Source organism: Gordionus sp. m RMFG-2023, chromosome 1, assembly GCF_954871325.1.
Source record: "Gordionus sp. m RMFG-2023 chromosome 1, tfGorSpeb1-WG-v2, whole genome shotgun sequence".
Classification (NCBI taxonomy): domain Eukaryota; kingdom Metazoa; phylum Nematomorpha; class Gordioida; order Chordodea; family Parachordodidae; genus Gordionus; species Gordionus sp. m RMFG-2023.
Window position 1 is genome coordinate 3413700 of NC_088775.1, and position 21753 is coordinate 3435452.

The 21753-nt window shown below is 30.8% G+C and overlaps 1 protein-coding gene across 2 annotated transcripts; it reads right to left on the bottom strand.

The window, feature by feature from the left end:
* Positions 1 to 150: 150 nt before the first annotated feature.
* LOC135922601 (F-box-like/WD repeat-containing protein TBL1Y) lies at positions 151 to 21198 on the bottom strand. 2 transcript variants are annotated; one of them, XM_065457006.1, is made up of 15 exons: positions 21072 to 21198; positions 20877 to 21022; positions 20562 to 20829; positions 20278 to 20401; positions 19980 to 20138; positions 18748 to 18934; positions 16532 to 16595; positions 7177 to 7274; positions 6454 to 6514; positions 5852 to 5973; positions 4698 to 4772; positions 3933 to 4060; positions 2889 to 3093; positions 929 to 1030; positions 151 to 373 (listed from the first exon to the last, which is right to left on the bottom strand). In XM_065457006.1, the coding sequence occupies exons 1-15, from the start codon at positions 21127 to 21129 to the stop codon at positions 263 to 265; spliced, it is 1908 nt and encodes a 635-aa protein (XP_065313078.1). In that variant the 5' UTR covers positions 21130 to 21198; the 3' UTR covers positions 151 to 262. The 2 variants fall into 2 exon arrangements, with proteins under 2 accessions (XP_065313078.1, XP_065313080.1); XM_065457008.1 differs by lacking the exon at positions 2889 to 3093 and having other exon boundaries at positions 230 to 373.
* Positions 21199 to 21753: the final 555 nt, after the last annotated feature.

Sequence of the window (21753 nt, forward strand, 5' to 3'; positions counted from 1 at the left end):
TTTTACTTAAAATGAAATGTTATAAAAAAAAATTTTTTTTTATATTTAAAAAAAATAAAAAAACTAAACTAAATACATTTTTATATACAATATACAAATATTTACATGTAATTAAATAATGTTATAATTGTAATTATATTATTATGCTGATTTTTTTATATAAAAAACAAAATATACTCACTTTAAACGAAATAGAAGAATATAATATTTATTATCCTTATTCATTAGTTATTTTTTAAAAAAATATATAAGGGAAAGAGTGTCATAAAGTTGAGGCGGCGGCTATAGGGATAGAGGAAACGGAACTTGATGTAAATTGCTTCTGAGTTTGCTTATGAGCTTGCTTCAAATTTCGCAAATTCAATACAAATACCTTTTTGTTTTTGAAAAAATATAATATTTAATATTATTCGGAGACCTGCAGGCCCGAGCCTAAGCCCGGCCCGGGTATTTAATTTTTTTAAATTTACCCGGACCGGGCTTGAAATTTTTTTTTAAAAAAAAATATCCGGGCCTGGCTGTATATTTAAAAAACCAAATATTTGAAATCGCCATTATTAGCTGTAAAAATCAAAAATAAATAAAATATATATTAAATAAATCCGGGCCGGAAAAAATATTTGAAAAAAAATCCGGGCCGGGACCTACAAATCAGGTCTCTGATATTATTACCATAGCTAATACACCATAAAATAGTTGTTAAAATCCTAACTTTGACCCAACTCCATTACGGCAAGTTGAACCTCGACCGGAAGGAGATAATGTATTTAGAATAAAAAACTTCCATAAGACAAAAAAAAAATTTTGATTTTTCATACCTAGAGGAGTAAAAAAATATTTCAGAGTTTTTCTAAAAAATTTTTAGTATATTCCACTCCCATAAAAAAAATTAGAAAACTAAGGGAGGGTAAGTTTCGTGATAATTTACCGTTCCGTCAGACGCTGAGGCACCGACCTTATCCCCCGTAAAATTCCAGCATATCTCGAAGATACCACCAGTCCCTTGAAAAGTGCTAACCAAATTACCAGTCTATTTTCAAAAATAAAAATAATGTTTGTTAATAAAATTTCCTAAATTTGTTCATCATATGGCCAACATGTCATAGTACAGGAATATATAATTAGGTTTGGTCAATAATTTATGGGTTATTACCAGAGTTGTTAAAGATACTTTTTAAATGAATCTAGATACAGATACATCGTTTAAAATAATATCTAGATACAGATATTTTGATCAAAAATCTATCTAGATACAGATATTTTGATCAAAAATCTATCTAGATACAGATACCAATACCACATTTTTATATCTAGATACAGGATCTAGATCCTTTAACAACTCTGGTTATTACTAATGTTGTTGTTAAATGGCTCAATATGAGCCAATATTTAAAAACGGCTAACTTAATATTTTATCCACAAAAATATTATGAAATCCTAAAGATTTTGATCATAGATGGCACATAGGATTGAAACATCTGTTGGCGAAATCTCGACGCTTAGGTAATATTTTCCTGGCTAATAATGTTGAGTTAGCCGTTTTTAAAAACCAGCTCAAATCGAGCCGTTTAACAAACACGAGTTATCACTCGTGAACCGCTTAAAATATCCACACCAAATTTTTATAATCAATTTATTCGTATAAATTTTAAAAAACAAAATTTTTCAAAAAAAAATAAATAAAAAATACAATAATAATTATCATTTACATGCACCACTTTTATAGGGGGGGGGCTATCAAGGCTATGTTGTTAAAAAGGCCGATTTAGATTAGCATAAAATAATAATATATAAGCATCGAGATTTGGCAAATAGATTGCCAAGCATTTCTGCCAGCTATGCGCAAAATCTTCAGACTTAGATAATGTTATTTTGGTTATAATCTTAAATCGGGTCAATCGGTTTTTTTAAAACAACACTAAGGTCTAAAAGACTATGAAACGGGTGAGATGTCATGAATAGTTTCAAAAAAAAATGTATTATTAAATTTCTAAATGAGACCTTTTATATTTAAAAAATTTATGCGATAATAGTGTGTTTGCAATTTGTAGGTTCTAATTTTTCATGTATAATTCTAATAAAATAAACAAGAATAATTATGAGCATCGCAGCAATGCATGCAATACATGATCCAAGCAAAAAAAAAATCGAAAATTGGATTTCACAAAAAGTGGCATTTATTAGTATACATTTTTGAACCTGTTCATGACAATGAGCTGTCAAAGATGATAGGCGTATCTTCGGGGCGGTGGTTGATCCACACTCTCCCGTCTTTTCTAAAATTAAGAGCTATCTTCCTCGAGGAAATCTCGAGGCTGAGGTGATCGTTTTCTGTAAAACGAGGATTAGCGATTTTTGGCAATCAGCTTTTAAAAAAATGGTGGGATTACCCGTCTATACCAAAGCAGGGTAAAAGTGTTTTCCGTGTGCCTAAATAATATGAGCTAGCGTAAAGTCACTGCTTTTTTTAGTTATAATTTTCGATCCATTCCTTCGAAGGTTAATTTGTGACATTATATTTAAAATCAAAGTTGTTAGATAAGAAATCTAACCTCCGAATATTTTGATTTTTTTTTTCATACAATTCAATTAGGTAATATCTATTGTGGTGCCATTTTGTAGCCCCCTTCAACCAACGGACGGGTCTGTTCCTATCACCTTCGGTCTCTTAAAAAAATTTAAACCACTTGAATCTAGGGAATTCTTACCCCCTCAAAGCAGAACATATTGTTCCTTTTTAGGAACCACATTTATATTTTTTTCTTAAAATTATTTTGGTTCTCATAGCTTCATGTCAATGCTTTTTTTTTTTAAATTGTATATTAAATAAACGATATTTTTTTATATTTAAAGGAACAAATAAATTTTTTTTTTAAATTCTCGTAAACCTTAACGCACCAAATGAGAACGAATTTATCGAAACTACCGCTAGCTAATAAATTTCCACTAGGGCTGAAGGCCAGAGTGTAAACGGGCTCCTGATGGCGGGTAAATGTATGAACGGGAAGGGTTATAACTGGATACAATGGCGAATCCAAACGACATGAGCACTTGTCCAAATCCCATAATTTTACGCAAGAGTCGAAGGATGCGCTAAAATTGAAGAATAATAATTTTAAAAACAAAAAAAAAGATTTCAAAATAGAATGTTTAGAGGGAGAAACTATGGATGTTGAATCCTGAAAGGGGGTATGTGAAGACGGCAATACGCTGACAAACCAAGGCCGTTAAGGCGCCCAAAAAAGAACTTAAGATAAATAAATTTTAAATGGGAGGATGAGGGGGGGGGGAGGTGAAATCTGATTTTGAGGAGGAAAAGATCGATATTGGAAAGTTAATATTAAATTAAAGATTGAATTGTACAAAATCTTTCTAAAAAATTTGTTAATGGATACTTTGCATGTTTGCAATCAATAGGGTTCCTTCATCAAATACCTTATTCTTTACATTTAATTTTTTTTCTCCCCTTTATATATATTTTTTTGTTGGTGACAGATTTTGGGACGATTTATCAATCAACTTGAGTGACAGGAAAAGAATTCCCTTATTATCCATTATATATATTCGATGAAGAGTATATACAACATGGAGAGGTTAGATAAGTAAAAATTTTAGACCATGGTTGAGAGTAGTGTTGTCAAACGGCTAACACAATTATTTTACAATTATTTTAGCCGGAAAAAAAATATATCGTCCAAGCCCTCGAGATTTAGTTAGTAGATGTTCAAACCTTTTGCGCCATCCTACGAGCTAAATCTTAAGACTCGCACACTAATAAAATATTGAGTTAGCCGTTTTCTTAAAAAATGGGGCTCAAAATGAGCAGTTTAAGGGACACTAGTTTTTTGAGTAATTTATTTTTAAATAAATGGAGGGGCTAAATGATAAAAAAAAGAAAAAGTAACGCGCAAAAAATACAAGGGTAGCCAAACCTTGCGAGGTAGAGCGGTGAATTGGGATTGCTGGTCCAAGGTCCCGTGGGAGACCATTTGATAGTGTAAATCTCTTTTTCGTGGGCTTTAATATCGTATAGGGGGACGTCATGCTTCATAGTCCATATCTTGATAATTACAACGAATATGTTTAAAGAAAATAATTGTTCATTTATGGGATTTACAATTATAAAATTATTTGATTTATAGCAAGGTGTTGTATAGCATATAAATCACAATTTTATTCATTCATACGTTTAAACTTTATCTATTACATTTCGCATTCGATCAAGTTATTTTTTTGTATTAAATCTATTAAACTATTAATTATAAAAAATGTATATAAAAGATGTTTAAATTCATAGACAGTTCTATTTTAACAAAATGTGCGAAATATGATCATTGTAAATATTAAGAAAAAAATTCCAACAAAATATTGGGACTATGAGTCCAATCATCACAAATCAACAACCAAAAAAAAAGAGAGATTTTTTGAGGGGGCAATCTTCATTATAATATCATTTTATAAATAAATTCCAATTCACAACGTTTTCCTATTTCCGGCAAAATCAACATTCGGGACAGATTTTTTTTAAAAATCGCTAGGACATGATTACTAAAATACCTTTATATTTAAATATCAAATTTTTCAAAAAAATTGAGCGCGATTTTTATTTGGACGCTGATTTTCCGATGACGATAAATCAATGACCCATTAATAGGAAGAAAAAAATGATATTGATTGACATTATATTTTTGACTTACCTTGATAGTCTTATCGTCCGAACAAGATGCTAATAACTTTCCTTGTGGATCCCATTTAATAGCGTTCACTTCGTTCTGTACCCAATTCGAATAAATTTATTTTAAATGATATTTTATATAATAATATTTTTTTGTAAAACGTGAATAATTGTCCGGAAAATAAAACCGTTCTTAAATAATTATCAGCATCACCGTGATAACGAGTGTTGTTAAACGGCGATTTGAGCCGATTTTTTTTAAAAAAACGACTAACTCAATATTTTATCCAGAAAAATATCGTCTCTAAGACTCGAGATTTCGTTAATAGATGTTTCAAACCTTTGTGCCACCTATGAGCAAGATCTTATGTTCCACCTAAGAGCAAGACCTTATGTGCCACCTATGAGCATGATCTTATGTTCCACCTATGAGCAAGACCTTATGTGCCACCTATGAGCAAGACCTTATGTGCCACCTATGAGCAAGATCTTATGTGCCACCTATGAGCAAGATCTTATGTGCCACCTATGAGCAAAATCTTAAGGCTTGCATAATAATTTTCCTAATAAAAAATATTGAGTTAACCGTTTTTAAAAAAAATCGGCTCAAAATGAGCCGTTTAGCAACACTAGTAATAACCTCCGAAAATTTGTAAATTTTAAATCACGAATCGATTAAGAGTAAATAAAAAATTACGGGGGCAAGATGAAACAATATCGGTTTTGAGTAATAAGGATGTGGACACAAAAAAATTTAAAATATATGATTTTTTGGGGGTTTTAAATCGCGAAATCAAAATATAAATTTAATTTTTTCATTATTTATAAGCCCGAGATTGGTAAAAACTTCTAGGTCCTAACACTGGGGCAGTCCGATCAAAATGGCCGTACTTGGTTAGATTTGCAGCGGGGGGGGGAGGAGAACTTTACTGTCAATCATATCGGTTTATAAATTTAAGCTACATTTCTCGTATAGCTTTTCACTACCACTATTTTCGAATTGGGCTCGATAAAAGCAAAAAAAAAAATTCAATTTTTTTTAAAACGAATGAATGCTTATCGCTTACCACGATTTGGTATTAATTTAACTAAATATAACGTAAATTAAAACGATTTTATAGAGGTAGTAGGTAAAAAAAATAATTTGTAATTAAATGAACGAATGAGAAAAAAAACCCCATGTCCTTTGAACGTTTTGATGGGCGATTCGGAGCCCAGAGCGCAAACGTGAATGGCTTGGTCCGTCGAACACGAGGCAAAGGTGGTGTCGTTTTGCCAGTCCACATCCAAGGCGGGAGCTTTAGTATGCCGTTCATTCATTCATTCATTTAATACGTTTAAATGGATATTCATTCATTAAGCCTTAAATTTAACATGGTCAATTTTTAGTCTCTGGAAAATTTTTCCAAGAAAAAATGAGTTACTAAAATATTTCGGCAAAATGCATTACCTTACCGCGAAATAGCAATTAAGCATTTCGAGCAATCAGAGCTTGGGACATAAAATAATAAAATTGGGAGGGTTCGAACCGAAATAAATTTAAATTAGCGGGGGGGGGGGAGGGGGTCGCTAAAACCCATCATCTCGCAAAACATTGCGTCGAAAAAATAAATATTTAAACATATTTTTTGGCAAAACGTGCTTATCCCCTAAAGGGTGGAAGATGTATCCTAAATACTAGGGTATTCAACCCTACTCTATCTCTCAAGAAGATAAATCCCTAGATAAAAATGGCGTATTTGAAAAAAAAATGAATTATTTTAATAATGGCATCTAACCCGAGTGGAAGGAAAATTGCTGGGTGCAGTGACCAGAACTCGCGTCCCATATGATGGTAGTCTGATAATTATCCAAAAAAAAAAGATGTGAGGAGTTCAAAAATTTCGTAATAAAGATCGTTAACAATTTCGGCATTTCGGTAAAAGCAAATTCATGTTTTTTTTTCTCGAAAAGTAACGAGTAAATCTAAAGTATCTGGAATGATACTTTAGAGTATATGTTTAGCGCCAATGTGTTATATTTTTCAACTTTAAATCATTTTTTGAGCGCATTTAGAAATCGGATTTAACCGGAAATGCATTCCAGCTAGTGTTTGTTGAACGACTTCATAAAACGGCTAACTTAATATTTCATCCAGAATAATATCGCATAAGCCTCGAAGATTTCGTTTGTAGAAGGAACGAAGGTTTGGACATCTATTAGCGAAATCTCGAGGCTCAGGACAATATTTATCAGGCTAAAATATTAGGTTAGCCGTTTAACAACACTAATTCCAGCATGTCTAGAATACGTATCTTATGAATTTTAGAAAAACGCGATAAAAAAAATGATTTTAAAGTTGAAAAAATAACACATTGCTGGAAAAAAACACACATTGACGCAACATATATATTTATAGTGTATGCAAAAAATAAAAACCAGTATATATTTTTGGTTCTAACGAGACTTAACATTCTGACTTATATGGATTAAAAAAAAATTGAATGGATAACGATAAATACCTTATCCACTCCTGCGCTCAGAATGTAATTACCCTTTTTGTTCCATTTGAGGGCAAAGATGGGACCCTTGTGCTGACCTAACGTGCTTTTCAAGTTCCCTTAATGTCGAAAAAAAAAATTAAAAACATAATGATTTATGAAAAAAAAAGTTATAACTTCAAGAGCTGAGAACCAAAAAAATAAAAATACCAATAAGAAGTAACTTTTGAAAAGTAACGAGTTGCAGTGCAACCTAATCATAGGGCAGAAATATAAGATATGAAATTTTTAATAAGATACATTCTTTTTCAAATCTCAAGTTAATCCACATCCATTATATGATATATATGAAACTTCAATTAACCATAAAAAAATAGGTTTGGGTATCATAACCCGAACCCTAGATATTTTAGCGAACCGAAACCCGAACCCTAGATATTTTAGCGAACCGAAACCCGAACCCTAGATATTTTAGCGAACCGAAACCCGAACCCTAGATATTTTAGCGAACCGAAACCCGAACCCTAGATATTTTAGCGAACCGAAACCCGAACCCTAGATATTTTAGCGAACCGAAACCCGAACCCTAGATATTTTAGCGAACCGAAACCCGAACCCTAGATATTTTAGCGAACCGAAACCCGAACCCTAGATATTTTAGCGAACCGTAACCAGAACCCTTTCCTAAAAATTTAGGGTTCAAGATCGAATAACTTTTATTATCAAATTTTTTATTTAAAGTATATATTTAAAAATAGCGTATATAAAAACTATATTAAAATTGAAATATATAAAAAACGTGTAAATTATATTTTAAAAAACAATATTATTTATTTTCTTTTTCTATTTTACAAATATAAAAACTTTTTTTTTTTTCGTGGAAATCCTTTTTAATTATAAATGTAAAAAAAAATTTTTTAATTTTAAATTTTACCAATCATATTATTTTTGTATTTTATATATATATATATAATAATATAACAAAATCATAAGGTAAAAATAAGCTTTATTTAAACGAGTTGCAATGCGCTTTTAAAAAAATTCCAAAATTTAATTTTAACCAGTGACTAGAACCCGAACCCTCAATGTTTCGCTGAAATTTATATATTAATTTTTAAAAAAAACATTTTTGGATCTTTTTCGTGTAATTATTTTGTTATATTTAGTATCTTTTATATTGACAAAAATTCTTCAAACTGAACAATTAACGTTGGGCGATTTTTATGCTGCTTGGCTAAATTGTCTAATAGAAACACAAAATGTACAAACACCTTTTTCCCAGCACCTTTCAACATGAATCAAGGCAAGAGAGACGAATATTAGAAATGAAGCCTTTTGTGAAGCCTTATATATGGACCCACGTTATCAGATATTGCTGACAGAAGATGAAAAATTGACTGCTAAAAATCATTTAAATAAAACATGGAAAGCAATTCAGGTCTATTTTGCCTTATTTTGATCAATGTCCGGATTTATTTTAATAGTTATTTTTCATTTAAAATATGTAGGCCTTAGAAAATGATGATAGCTTAGAAATGGATGTATCGCAATCTACCTCTAGCTCCAAAGATCATAAAGCAGATGATGAATTAGAAAAGCTTCTGATAGCCCCGTGAAAAAAGCTACTTCAAATGCGCACAAGGAACATAATATTAGAAATATTATTGATTCGTTTGAGGGTGTTGAAAGGATCGACAAAAAAAAAATCATCAGTTTTTTATATTTTGGGAATCGAAAAAATTTGAATATTTCAGAATTGTATAAACTTGCTCTTATAGCACTGGCAGTTCCCGCAACCCAAGTTTCTGTAGAAAGGGCCTTTTCGGGGCCAAAATTCGTGTTATCGCCCCAACGAACAAATATGAATTCATTTATATTAGAAAATATATTACTTATACGTTCAAAATTATTTAAAAATAAGTTATTTTGAATCACATATTTTTTTTATATATAATTCGTATATGCTTATAATAAAAAAATAAATTAGTGATGGCAAAATTTTTAAATAATTTATAATTAAAATCATTATATGATGATGTTGCTTCAATAAAAAAAAATTTCTAACCGGAATGAACCTTTATAATTAGCTGAACCGAACATATAAATTTATTCTTAAGAACCTTAATCAAAACGTAGCCATTATAATTTTTTACATACTGAACTGTAACCAAACTGAACCGTTATATATAACGGTTGGAGTCCCTGGTTGCGGGAACTGCCAGTGCTATAAGAGCAAATTTATACAATTCTGGACATTCAAATTTTTTCGATTCCCAAAATATGAAAACTGATTATTTTTTTTGTCGATCCTTTCAACACCCTCGAACGAATCAATAATATTTCTAATATTATTGTTCTTTGTGTGCATTTGAAGTAGCTTTTTTAAATTTCGACTCACGGGGCTATCAGAAGCTTTTATAACTCATCATGTGCTTTAAAATCTTTGGAGCTAGAGGTAGATTGCGATATATACATTTCTAAGCTATCATCATTATTTTCCAAGGCATATAAATTTTAAATGAAAAATAACTATCAAAATAAATCCGGACATTAATTAAAATAAGGCTAAATAAAATATGTGGACCTGAATTGCTTTCCATGTTTTATTTAAATGATCTTTAGCAGTCAATTTTTCATCTTCTGTCAGCATTTACCTGATAACGTGGGTCCATATATAAGGCTACACAAAAGGTCTAATATTCGCCTCTCTTGCCTTGGTACATGTTGAAAAGGTTTTTGTACCTTTTGTGTTTCTATTAGACAATTTAGCCAAGCATCATATAAGTCACCCAATGTTAATTGTTTGAAGAATTTTTGTCAATTATAAAAGTTGGTGTCATAAATGAGTGACATATTTGATAATTTTGAAAATATTTATTACGTGAATATTAATAAATAAATTGTGCCGGTTCATTATTAAACCTTATTTTAATATTTCGTTTTATTTTATTTTTAGATATAGAAATTAAGTTTTGTTGAATCATGATGAAATTGTATTTTATGCGCTTCCTTATAAAAGGGAAGCGAAATATTGTATTTATTATTATTAACTATTTTATTTTTGTTTTTAATATATTTTTTTTTTGGTTGTAATAGTATATATAAATTTTGAAATAAAATTATTCATTTTTTTTGTGTGGGAAATTCAATAAAATTATTATACTCGGAGTTTTGCTTTCTATTCGGACTTATACGGCACAACGTAATAGTTGGTGCCGTGACCAAAAAACTAAAGTAAAAATTAATTTTAAAAAAAAAAGTAATAGTAAAAAAAGATAACGGGGTTAGGGTTGAGTGATTTGTATTATAATGTTTTTTGTATTATAATGTTGTATTTTGTTGGCAGGGAAGAGTGAATTAAAAAAAAAATATATTAAAAACAAAAATAAAATAGTTAATAATAATAAATACAATATTTCGCTTCCCTTTTATAGGGAAGCGCATAAAATACAATTTCATCATGATTCAACAAAACTTAATTTCTATATCTAAAAATAAAATAAAACGAAATATTAAAATAAGGTTTAATAATGAACCGGCACAATTTATTTATTAATATTCACGCAATAAATATTTTCAAAATTATCAAATATGTCACTCATTTATGACATTTCCCCCCTTTATCAGACCTCGTTGGCTCCAACAACTGCCTATATTCCTCTTCTCCTACACGTAACACTGGCGTGTCTGGCGCCATTCGTTGATATGATTGTATCGCTCTGCTATCGGAAGAGGCTGAGGTTGGCTCCAACTCTTTTCGGGTTCGCCCTCCCACCGTTTCATACCGCTCCCTGGGACACCACCGGCGGATATGTCCCGCCGTTCCACAACCATAACATATAACCCGGTCTTTTTCTTCACGTATTGTTTCCCTTGAGCGCTCCAGTGGTCTTCTTTCCTCCTCAATTGATCTCGTAATGTGTAGTCCGGGGAAATAGGGCAGTGATACCTGGGAAGTTGAGAGGAATGGTGTTAACAATGCATGCAGGTCATCAGGGAATGGAGCGTATGAAACAATGGGGACGAGAATATGTATGGTGGCCGAGGATGAATGTGGAGATTGAGGAACTAGCGAGACAATGTGTAGTATGCAATACTTGGGCCAGGATGCCAGCAAGAGATAGAGAAGGGACTTGGCCGAAAACAACGGAGCCATGGGAGAGGGTTCATGTCGATTTCTTCGAGTACGAAAAAAAGGATTATTTTCTAGTGGTTGATGCATTTTCTAAATGGGTGGAGTTTGAAGTTGTAGGAGGGTTGACGGGGCAAGTAGTGGTCAGAAAATTGAAGAATTTGTGGGCAAAGTTTGGAGTGGCTAAATCAATCGTGTCCGACGGTGGACCAGCGTTTAGTAGTGCAGAGTTTGCGAAATTTTGCAAAGAAAATAGGATACGGCATATTTTATCTCCTCCATACCACCCAAGCTCCAATGGGCAGGCAGAGCGGATGGTGGGGTTGGTGAAAGATTGGTTACGAAAGGCAAAGTATGGGAAAGGAGAAGTATGGACGTCGGTGATGTATTATAATAATAGTAGGAGGGGAGAGGATTTGTCTCCAGCAGAGAAGTTTTTAGGGCGCAGAACGAGGATTGGGTTAGATGCTCTGAGGCCAGAGTCTGAGGGTCCGAGGAGAGAACGGGAGGAGGAGGGACTAGCAAAGTTTATGGTGGGACAGTCGGTGTGGGCGAGGGTATATGGTGAAAAGGAGAAATGGCGAGCCGGAGTTGTGATGGAAAAGGTGGGAAAAAAGTTAAGTCGGGTCCGTTTTCAGGATGGTAAGGTTGGTGTGAGACATGAAGATCAGATACGCAGAGGAAAGGAAGCGGGGCGAAAGTGACAGGGGCAAGAGGTCAACGAGAGGTCCGAAGTTAAGAAAAAATATATATAGGTCAAGGTCACGGGGGTGGTGTAGGTGGTCGTTCCGAAAGGCGGAAGGGAAAGGGGAAGTATGATATAAAGAGGGGTATATATATATAAGGTGGGAATATAAGTCAAAGTATGATCGAGTCAAATTGTAAAGAAAAATTATAATGTATCAGAGTAAAATAGTAAAAGGAAAATTGTTTTTTTTTGAATTGTTTTTTTTTGTGAAATTTGGTGGAGCTGAAATAAATATTAAAGAAATGTTTAAAAAAATGTTGAATTAAATAAATTAAGGAGAAATAAAATTATTAAAAAAAATATTTTTTGGAAGTTTAGGTTAAATAAAATAATGTAAAGGGAAAAGGGTTTTGAAAGTGTATATTAAGTAAAATAAATTTTCGAAATATAGTAGGTGGAATAAACCGGTAACGAAGAAGGAATAAGCGGCGGAATAATATTGAAGCGAAAATAGTTGAAGGTTCTTGTTGTAAACGGAGGGGCGGAGGCAGGAATAGAATGGGTATGAATAATGGGAATAGGTGGATGGGATGATGTAATAAAGAGAAGTACTGAGAAAAGTATGTAGACCTTGGTACTCATTTGATGCGTAATACGATAATCAGCGCGGATGTAGAACCACTCGCTAGTGAATGGAGGGCTCTAGCACAGGAAGGCACGAGATCAATTGAGAAGGAAAGAAGACCACTGGAGCGCTCAAGGGAAACAATACGTGAAGAAAAAGACCGGGTTATATGTTATGGTTGTGGAACGGCGGGACATATCCGCCGGTGGTGTCCCAGGGAGCGGTATGAAACGGTGGGAGGGCGAACCCGAAAAGAGTTGGAGCCAACCTCAGCCTCTTCCGATAGCAGAGCGATACAATCATATCAACGAATGGCGCCAGACACGCCAGTGTTACGTGTAGGAGAAGAGGAATATAGGCAGTTGTTGGAGCCAACGAGGTCTGATAAAGGGGGGAAATGTCATAAATGAGTGACATATTTGATAATTTTGAAAATATTTATTGCGTGAATATTAATAAATAAATTGTGCCGGTTCATTATTAAACCTTATTTTAATATTTCGTTTTATTTTATTTTTAGATATAGAAATTAAGTTTTGTTGAATCATGATGAAATTGTATTTTATGCGCTTCCCTATAAAAGGGAAGCGAAATATTGTATTTATTATTATTAACTATTTTATTTTTGTTTTTAATATATTTTTTTTTTGGTTGTATTAGTATATATAAATTTTGAAATAAAATTATTCATTTTTTTTGTGTGGGAAATTCAATAAAATTATTATACTCGGAGTTTTGCTTTCTATTCGGACTTATACGGCACAACGTAATAGTTGGTTTCATAGCTTTCAAAATATCTTTAATTATTTATCAGTCATCTTCACATAGATCAATGCTTTGATCCATTTCCATTTCATCACAATAAACTTTTAATTCTACCAATCTTCCTAGCACGAGGTAGATAGAATTCCACCTGGTACAGCAATCAATAAGGAGTTTTTTAAGATTAAAGTGGGTTAAGAAGATATTTAATGAAGTATGAGTGCGAATTTTTCTGCACAATGATCTCAATAGTTCATTAGGTCATGTTTTGATGCAATCATTGATCGCTAAATGAAATGTATGGGAGACACATCGAACTCCAACTAGCAAGGATCCAGTCATCCTAAATATAATATTATCACTATCATCAATGTCGTCGATATTTCTAATATTTGATAAACTATTCTCATGTGATAATATCATAATCTTTGTCGTCAATATCTTCATGCTCTATTAAAAGCTTGATTAACTTATCCATATTGGATGCATTATCAGTAGTTATGCTACATATCTTGTTAATATGTATGTTGTGTGTTTTAAATATTTCTAAAATAACTTTTTTGATATTTCCCGAGGTATGCTTTTCAGTATGTTCTCTCATGCATGATGATCGTAATTGTATTTTTCAGTGTTAAAAGATCTAGATACAACTATCTAGATCCTGTATCTAGATATAAAAATGTGGTATCTATATCTGTATCTAGATAGATTTTTTATTAAAATATCGGTATCAAGATATTATTTTGGACGATGTATCTGTATCTAGATCCATTTAAAAAGTATCTTTTAACAACTCTGGTATTTTCCCATCAGATACCAAATTGAATATTGACGCCTAGAATAGCTTTGTCATACCTTGTCGCAATATCTAATTTTACAGAAACCATTTTATTGAAGATTTCTTTTTTTATATATATTAGCAAGGCATTTGCTGGCCATTTTATTAATATTATTCTTCATATTTTCTGAATTTATAGAAAAATTATCCCCCAAGTCCTGTTATAATTGGGTTGATAATTTTTTTTTAAAAGCGAAATCATCTAATAAGCTAAATGGCCGGCCATGTACATTAATAAGTTCTGTGGAAGAATTTACTAATGTGTTTTTATCCATTTTAATTTTGATGATAGAATTTAATGCCTGCTCAATAGAAATATTATGGCTAGGCTTTGATATTGATTTCAAAGGCTTGGAGAGCTTTAATTTTTTTTGTAGTTAGGGATTCATATACTTTAGAATGATGCCTTTCTAAATTAGCTGCAAGGTCACCTTTAATTATTATTATGCAATTATCTATTATACATGTTGATTCATTTAAGAGAATAGTATAACTAAAAAAAATGAACGGACTGGGTTAACTTATGGACGGACCATTTAAATTCTAAAAGCAAATAAAATAAATTTTTATTAATTATTAACGTAAATACAATAAAAAAAAATATGAGATTTGTGCAAACAAATATTGTAAAATTGAAATTGATAACACTGCCAAGTTGTAAAGCCAAATAATATGGATATTATTACTTAAAAACCAGAGTACATTTTTCAAACAAAAATTTTATCATAATATATAACACATACGTAGGACCAACAATAAAATTGTCACTAAGGCATTATTTACATCAAATTTATCAACCATTTGATACAAACTTTGATAAGTAATACTTTTATAAATAATACATAACCCTCAAAAATTTGGTAATTTTGAAAATTTAAATAATGGCCTACTATCAAATTCAAGGGTGGGTGGTGATATTATACTTAATTAAATAAATGCAACTTTAATCAAAAATTGGCTATTTTGATATTTTGCATACTAAAACATAAAAAAATAGGAATATGGTCCTAATACTATAAGAAATAAATACAAAAAAAATGAGGTCAGAACAAATATATTAAAATTATTTGATAAACTAATTAGAATTTATAATTGTAACACAAATTCTATTATTTATAATAAAGGCCATAAATAACTACTAATTCTTTGAAATAAACTCATGTCATATTGCCAAAATTCAGTAAATAATATATAAAATTACGGACTTATAAGTTTGGAAATTCATATGGGAACCATGACCCTTCTATCAAACCCAATGACATATATAGATTCATTCATTTAAATGCATTTTTAAGCGTCGTTAAAAGCAAATCAGCTGGTCCCGCCATTTTGGTAACACGTATAGTAATTATTCTCATGTTAATAACTAATAAATTGATAACTTGCTCTCTTGTTATCTCGATGATCCGGTAATTTTTTAATAAAGTTTACATCAGATATAGGAACAAATTAGGCTCTCGTTTAAAATTTTAATAATGATTAGTGTAACCAAGATGGCGTCTCCGGCTGATTTGCATTGATGTACACTTTAATGAATGAATCGTCAGTCTAGGTATTATATATGTCATAGATCAAACCACTCATGGGTAGTGGTGATATTATACTTAAATTAATTTAATAAATACAACTGAATCAAAAATCTACAAATTGGTTATTTAGGCATTTTGCATAATTAAAAGATTGTGGATAAATTTAAGTAATAGTTAAAAAAAAATTAATACATACTTTATTAAGGATATAAATATGGATATCAGATCACACATATATTTTGATCATTTAATAATTATAAATAACGACGGAGATATGGTTAAATATAACACCACAAGGAAAATAATGTAAAAAAATTAGGATTATAAATTTTATTTTGATTTAAACTAGTTTAACCTTTTTTTTTCCTCCTTTAAAAAATATTTTCGGTTCGTTACGCTTCAGATATTTATAAGGGTTTATAACGGTTTCGCGGTTCGCTCCGGGTCCCTGATTTTAACATCGTAAAAATTTTAAATAACAAAATAGAATATTATTTTTTATATTTTTTTTTACTAAATTTTCTAAGTCTTTATTTCTCTGGACCAGGAATTCTGAATCCACTAGAACCCGAAATTAGTTCATAGATATTTCACGGAACAAGAACTACCTCCCTCCCCCCCCCCCTTTTGTTGGAAGGTAGGCTCACAGCCCTGAAAAAAATTCAAAACCACAAAATAAATAATAGAACTAGGGATATTACGTTTTCGATTTTCCTAGTGTTAGTAAATTATTTTTTAAAAAATAACAAATTCAATGGTTAAAAGCTAAAATGTTCGAAAAAAAATTGGAATGAATTGATACCATCGGAAGTCCATATTCTGGCGTATCCATCATACGATCCCGTGGCCAAGCAGGTTCCATCTGACTAAAATTTTATTTTTTAAAAAAATTTTACCGATTATTATTTAGAGGAAGTGACCCTGGCCCATATGTTCGACCGGTACACGGGACTAATACGAAATTATTTAACAGTGACAGGCCCGAGTCCGAATGATAAGCGTTAACTGTAATGGCACATTATTTATGCTCCCGCTTTCATACCGTATACATTCGAGCTAAATTCAAAATGCCAAAAAATTATCGGATAAAAAATCGATACTAATATCAACATGATATCGAGTAGTACGACTAACCAGATATTTTAGTCGAAAAAAATGCCAGCTCTGAAGATTTTTTATTTTTCTCATAGATGGGCAAGAAAGGGTTCGACATCTTATTTAACGAAATCTCGAAGCTAGTGTAATATTATTTTGGCTTAAAAAAAATGCCACTATCGAGGAATATCACTGATACCAAGCATGTGTACTAGGGATTTCTCGGTATTTTAAACCGGGACCCGAACCTTTAGTTATAACGTTCGAGTTCGGATAGGTTCTTGAGAAATCGTTTCTAAAATGTCGGTTCAGTTTCGGATTCGGTTGAAAATTTTTTTTTACAAAGTTTCGGTTCGGTTAAGCGTAAAGGTTTTATAAAGGTTCATTACGGTTTGAAAATTATTGTAAAAAAAAATAATTTTTTATATTTTTTTTTAGAAGCAACGCCATCGTATGTATAATCATTTTAAATATGAACATTATTTATAAAAATATATTTTGCAATCACATTAAGTTATTATATTGTTTATTATTCATAAAATAGAATGAAATTCATTTATTTTGATTATTAAAGTATATCTATGAATAATACATAAAAAATATATGAATCATAACTCATTTTTAAATATATTATTTGAAACGTATAAGTAATTTTTTTTTTCTAATAAAAGTGGATTCATATTTGACTTTTAGCCCCGAAAAGGCTCTTTCAACAGAAACTTGTATTGCGGGAACGGCAAGTACTATAAGAACAAGTTTATATAATTCTGGATATTCAAATTTTTTTGTTGATTCCAATATATATATATAAAAAACTAATGATTTTGTTTTATAATAAATTAAATTTGGTTATTTAGATATTTTGCATACTAAAAATAGAAAAAAAAATAGGAATTCTCATGTATTATATGAAGCAGGTAAAAGATTGTGGATCAATTTAGGCCACACTGAAAATAAAATTTAATAGACTTCTTATGGGGTATTAAACAAATATTTTGATTATTTAATAATTACAAATAACGACGCAAATAAGGTCTGTAATACACCACAAGGAAAAGAATGTTTATTTATCTTTTTTATAAAGGGGTTTCTTTTACTCCTTCAAAAAATAATTATATCTGTTCAGTTACGGTTTAGCTATTTGTAAAGGTTTCGCGATTCATTCTGATTCACTCTGGGTCCCTGATTTAAATAGGAAATCACGATGTAAATAAAGCAAATAAAATGGAAATTTCTCAATTATATTCTAACAATTAATTTTTTTTACAATTGTGGATATATATGAATATAAGTAACTAATGAATTCATTTATAAAGCAAAAAGCATTTCGCCAATAAAAGGTAAGTTGATATAGATCACTATAATACTCAATTGACGAAATGTATTTATTATAGGGGGGGATTAACAGCACCTTCTTTTCTTTCTCATCGGTTTAGATATTTGTTAAAATGTAGGCTATAACATACTTTTAAAAAAAAATTAACGAGAGTTAAATATCATTTTTTGAAGTATCGAGCAATGGGATTTGTTAAAATCAAAAGTATATGTGAATAGATATCTCAATACCAATACTGTATTGGCTCAATACCAATACTGAATTGGTTTATGTAATTAGAGTCAACCAGGATCTGTCCAGAAGCTACCACAAACCGAAATTTTTTTTAAGTGACCAAGCCAAATGGATCCCGAAATCAGTGTATACACTAAATTCGGTCTAAATGCCATTTTTTTAATTTTTTTTTTATTATGGAGTAGTCTGAACCGGTCCTAGCCATTTTCCAAAATGGTAGCTGCAAATTCTATATTCAGCCATTATATCGCGATAGTTTAGGTGTCATGTTATACCGAGGATCCTGCCACTCATATTTGCAATGATTTTAAGAAATTATTATCAGTTGTAAGAAGAAAAAAATTAATATTCACGTTCCAATCGAGGGAGGTGACGTCCTTATTGCTCATGAATTCCGAGCCACCCCTCTGAATGCAATGCCTGAGAATCAGGTGTTTGTCAAAATTGTATGTGGTGCTCAGGTTAGCTGGGTTATTGGTAGTTGGAATCGAATTATTCAAGTTCGACAAGTCCCATATTCTGGCAGTCGAGTCCCCAGAACTTTGTAATTGATTTATTTTTTTAAAGAAATATAATCGAAAAAATATATTTTATAATAAAAAAAATGTTAACGAAGCCCAATTAGTAAACGTGCTCCAAGCAACGCTTTTGGAATTATGATTTTGTTTAGGTATTTTCTTAACACTCAAGATTTAATAAAAATAGTAAATATAAATATAAACACTATGAAATTTATAAACTTAAACTAATGGTATAACACTGATAAAAATCTTTAGGTTATGGTCCAATCTTACTAATCCGACTTTTTTAAAATAATAACATTAAGGAGGGAGGGGATACTTATATGGTGTTGTTAAACGGCCTATTAAAGCCGTTTTTAGAAAACGGCCAACTTAATTATTTTATTCAATTCAAAAATATATCATGTAAGCTTAAAGATTATGCTCATAGATGGATATAAAGTTTAGGGCTGCATTCAAAGTGGAGACGGATCCGTTTTTTACATCCGTTCCATCAAAAGTCAATCTCAATAAAAATGATATATATGTTCATAGTGTGTCCATTATGACACCTTCCATCTTAACGGATCTGGCAAATTTTGAAGTCAAAACATTTTGACTTTTTTAAAAATCGATTCGAATCGAGCCGCTTTTCAAAACTACTTATAGGTTAATAGAACCCATCAAAAATTGTGCACAAATTTAGCATTAGTGTTGTTAAACGGCTCGTTTTGAGCCAACAATTCAAAACGGCTAACTCAATACTTTCGCCAGAAATAAATTGCCTAATCCTCGAGATTTTGATAATATATGTCTATGTCTTCAGGATTGCGTAACATTTTTCTGGGTGAATATTGAGTTTGCCGTTTTTAAATATCGACTCAAAACGAGCCGTTTAACAACACTAATTTAGCGGCATATCGTTTTTCTATAGAACGCTTATTGTAAAATGATGAAGCAAAAAACATTTTTGAAGCGTCTACCAATATGGGCTATAACATTTGAAAAAGCCAGAAAAAACGAAAAAACACTTAAATTTGTAACCACTAGTAGTTAATGAGTATTTTTTTTAAAAATAGAATTACCCAGATGCTAATAGGTCTCTGACTGGGTTCCACGCACATATAAAAACTTCAGACAAGTGGCCTTTCAGGGTGATCACGTTATTTGGAGACAAAATGGTGGAAGATACGGTTAATGGAATATTACTACCAGCAGACATTTTGAGATGGAAGGGTTGATGGCTGTATGAAATAAAAAAAAAAATTTTTTAAATGCTTCCTAAAAATTACATTTTTTTTGTAAAACAATATTTCACAATTTTTGTGCAAATAATCTTCTTTTTTTAAATTTAGAGTAAATATTAAATTCTGATTATAATACTTTAAACTGTTTGATGAATTTTCAATTGTAGGTGTTAGAGGAAGTGAGGTGATAATACTTGTTTCATTTTCTTTGGCTTTGGAGATAATACAATTGGTTGATACAACTTCCATTTGTGTATTATCTTATTTATTTATAAATACTATATAAAATTGGCAATATTATTTAAAGGTAATATAAGTTAGTAAAATTAAAATATGAGTGATGATAGGTCTAATTATAAACATTTTAAAAATTGATATATTTCTATTAAATTGGCTAATAAAATATCTATTAATATATACCATTATTGGCATTAGTTTCAATTGCTTCAACAACTGCACCATTGTCATTATTAGGATTGTGTGTATTAAAGTAATTGCTAGTTTTTATATTATTATTAGACTTTTCAGATACATTTAGGTTTGAGTTCAAATTGATATGGGTAGTTGGAACTCCAGTTTTTACATTTGTGTTTTGATTGTTGATATTCGCATTATTTGCAATAACTTTTAATGATATTGCCTCTAACAATGTCAGTTCTGGTATTATACTATTTTTTTCAGTACCATCCTTGTCAATCAAAATAAATTTATATTGGTAATAAAAATTTGTAATACCTCATTAATATTATTTTCCACTTCTGTATATAATAACCCTTTATATATAAGTTTAACCAATGAGCCTGTAGGAATAATTTTTCCGTTAAAAGATGTTCGTGTTATCTTACTTTCTTCACCAAAGACATAAGCAGAATGAAGAAATCCTTAAAAATATAAGCTTTATATTTAGGATCTATGGAATATATTATTAACCTGATTCTTGTAGGTATCTAAACACCAAAAAATTAAGTTCTTCGGGCCTCAAATTCATTGTTTTATAAGAAGAAAGTTTTTATTCATGTTTATATTTTAAAAATTATATGAATATAGTTGATTTTCGCTAAAATATGACGATTGACATTATCACATGTCATATGACTTGTTAAACAATAGACAAATGTTTTATATTACTTGCGTCTATGCTTTTATTAACTAAATAGTATGATAATGTAGAATTAATATTCAGATAAAATCATAAAAAAAACATATCGAATCTGTATAAAATTACTATTTAATTTTAATTAAATATTTGAATATATCCAAAATTATGATTTTAATTATCTCATACATTTGTTATATGCTAAGTTGAATTTTATTTCCCTTCAAATTTTAAATATTCTTCTATTTAAATGTCTATGTCAACTCGATTTCCAAACGGGCACAGAGATATGGAGAACAAGTTTACAGGCAAGATCCTAATAGCATCTCTTAACATTAATGGATTGATGAATAAACTGGCAGTTCTTTTAAGGATGTTAGTGGCGGAGAAAATTGACATTTTGGGCATCCAGGAAACCCACTACCCTGGAGATATTACGGCTAATTTCAATGAATATAAGATGTTTTGCTCGGGTACTACCTCCAATAGCTGGTCAGGGATTGCTTTCCTCATTAA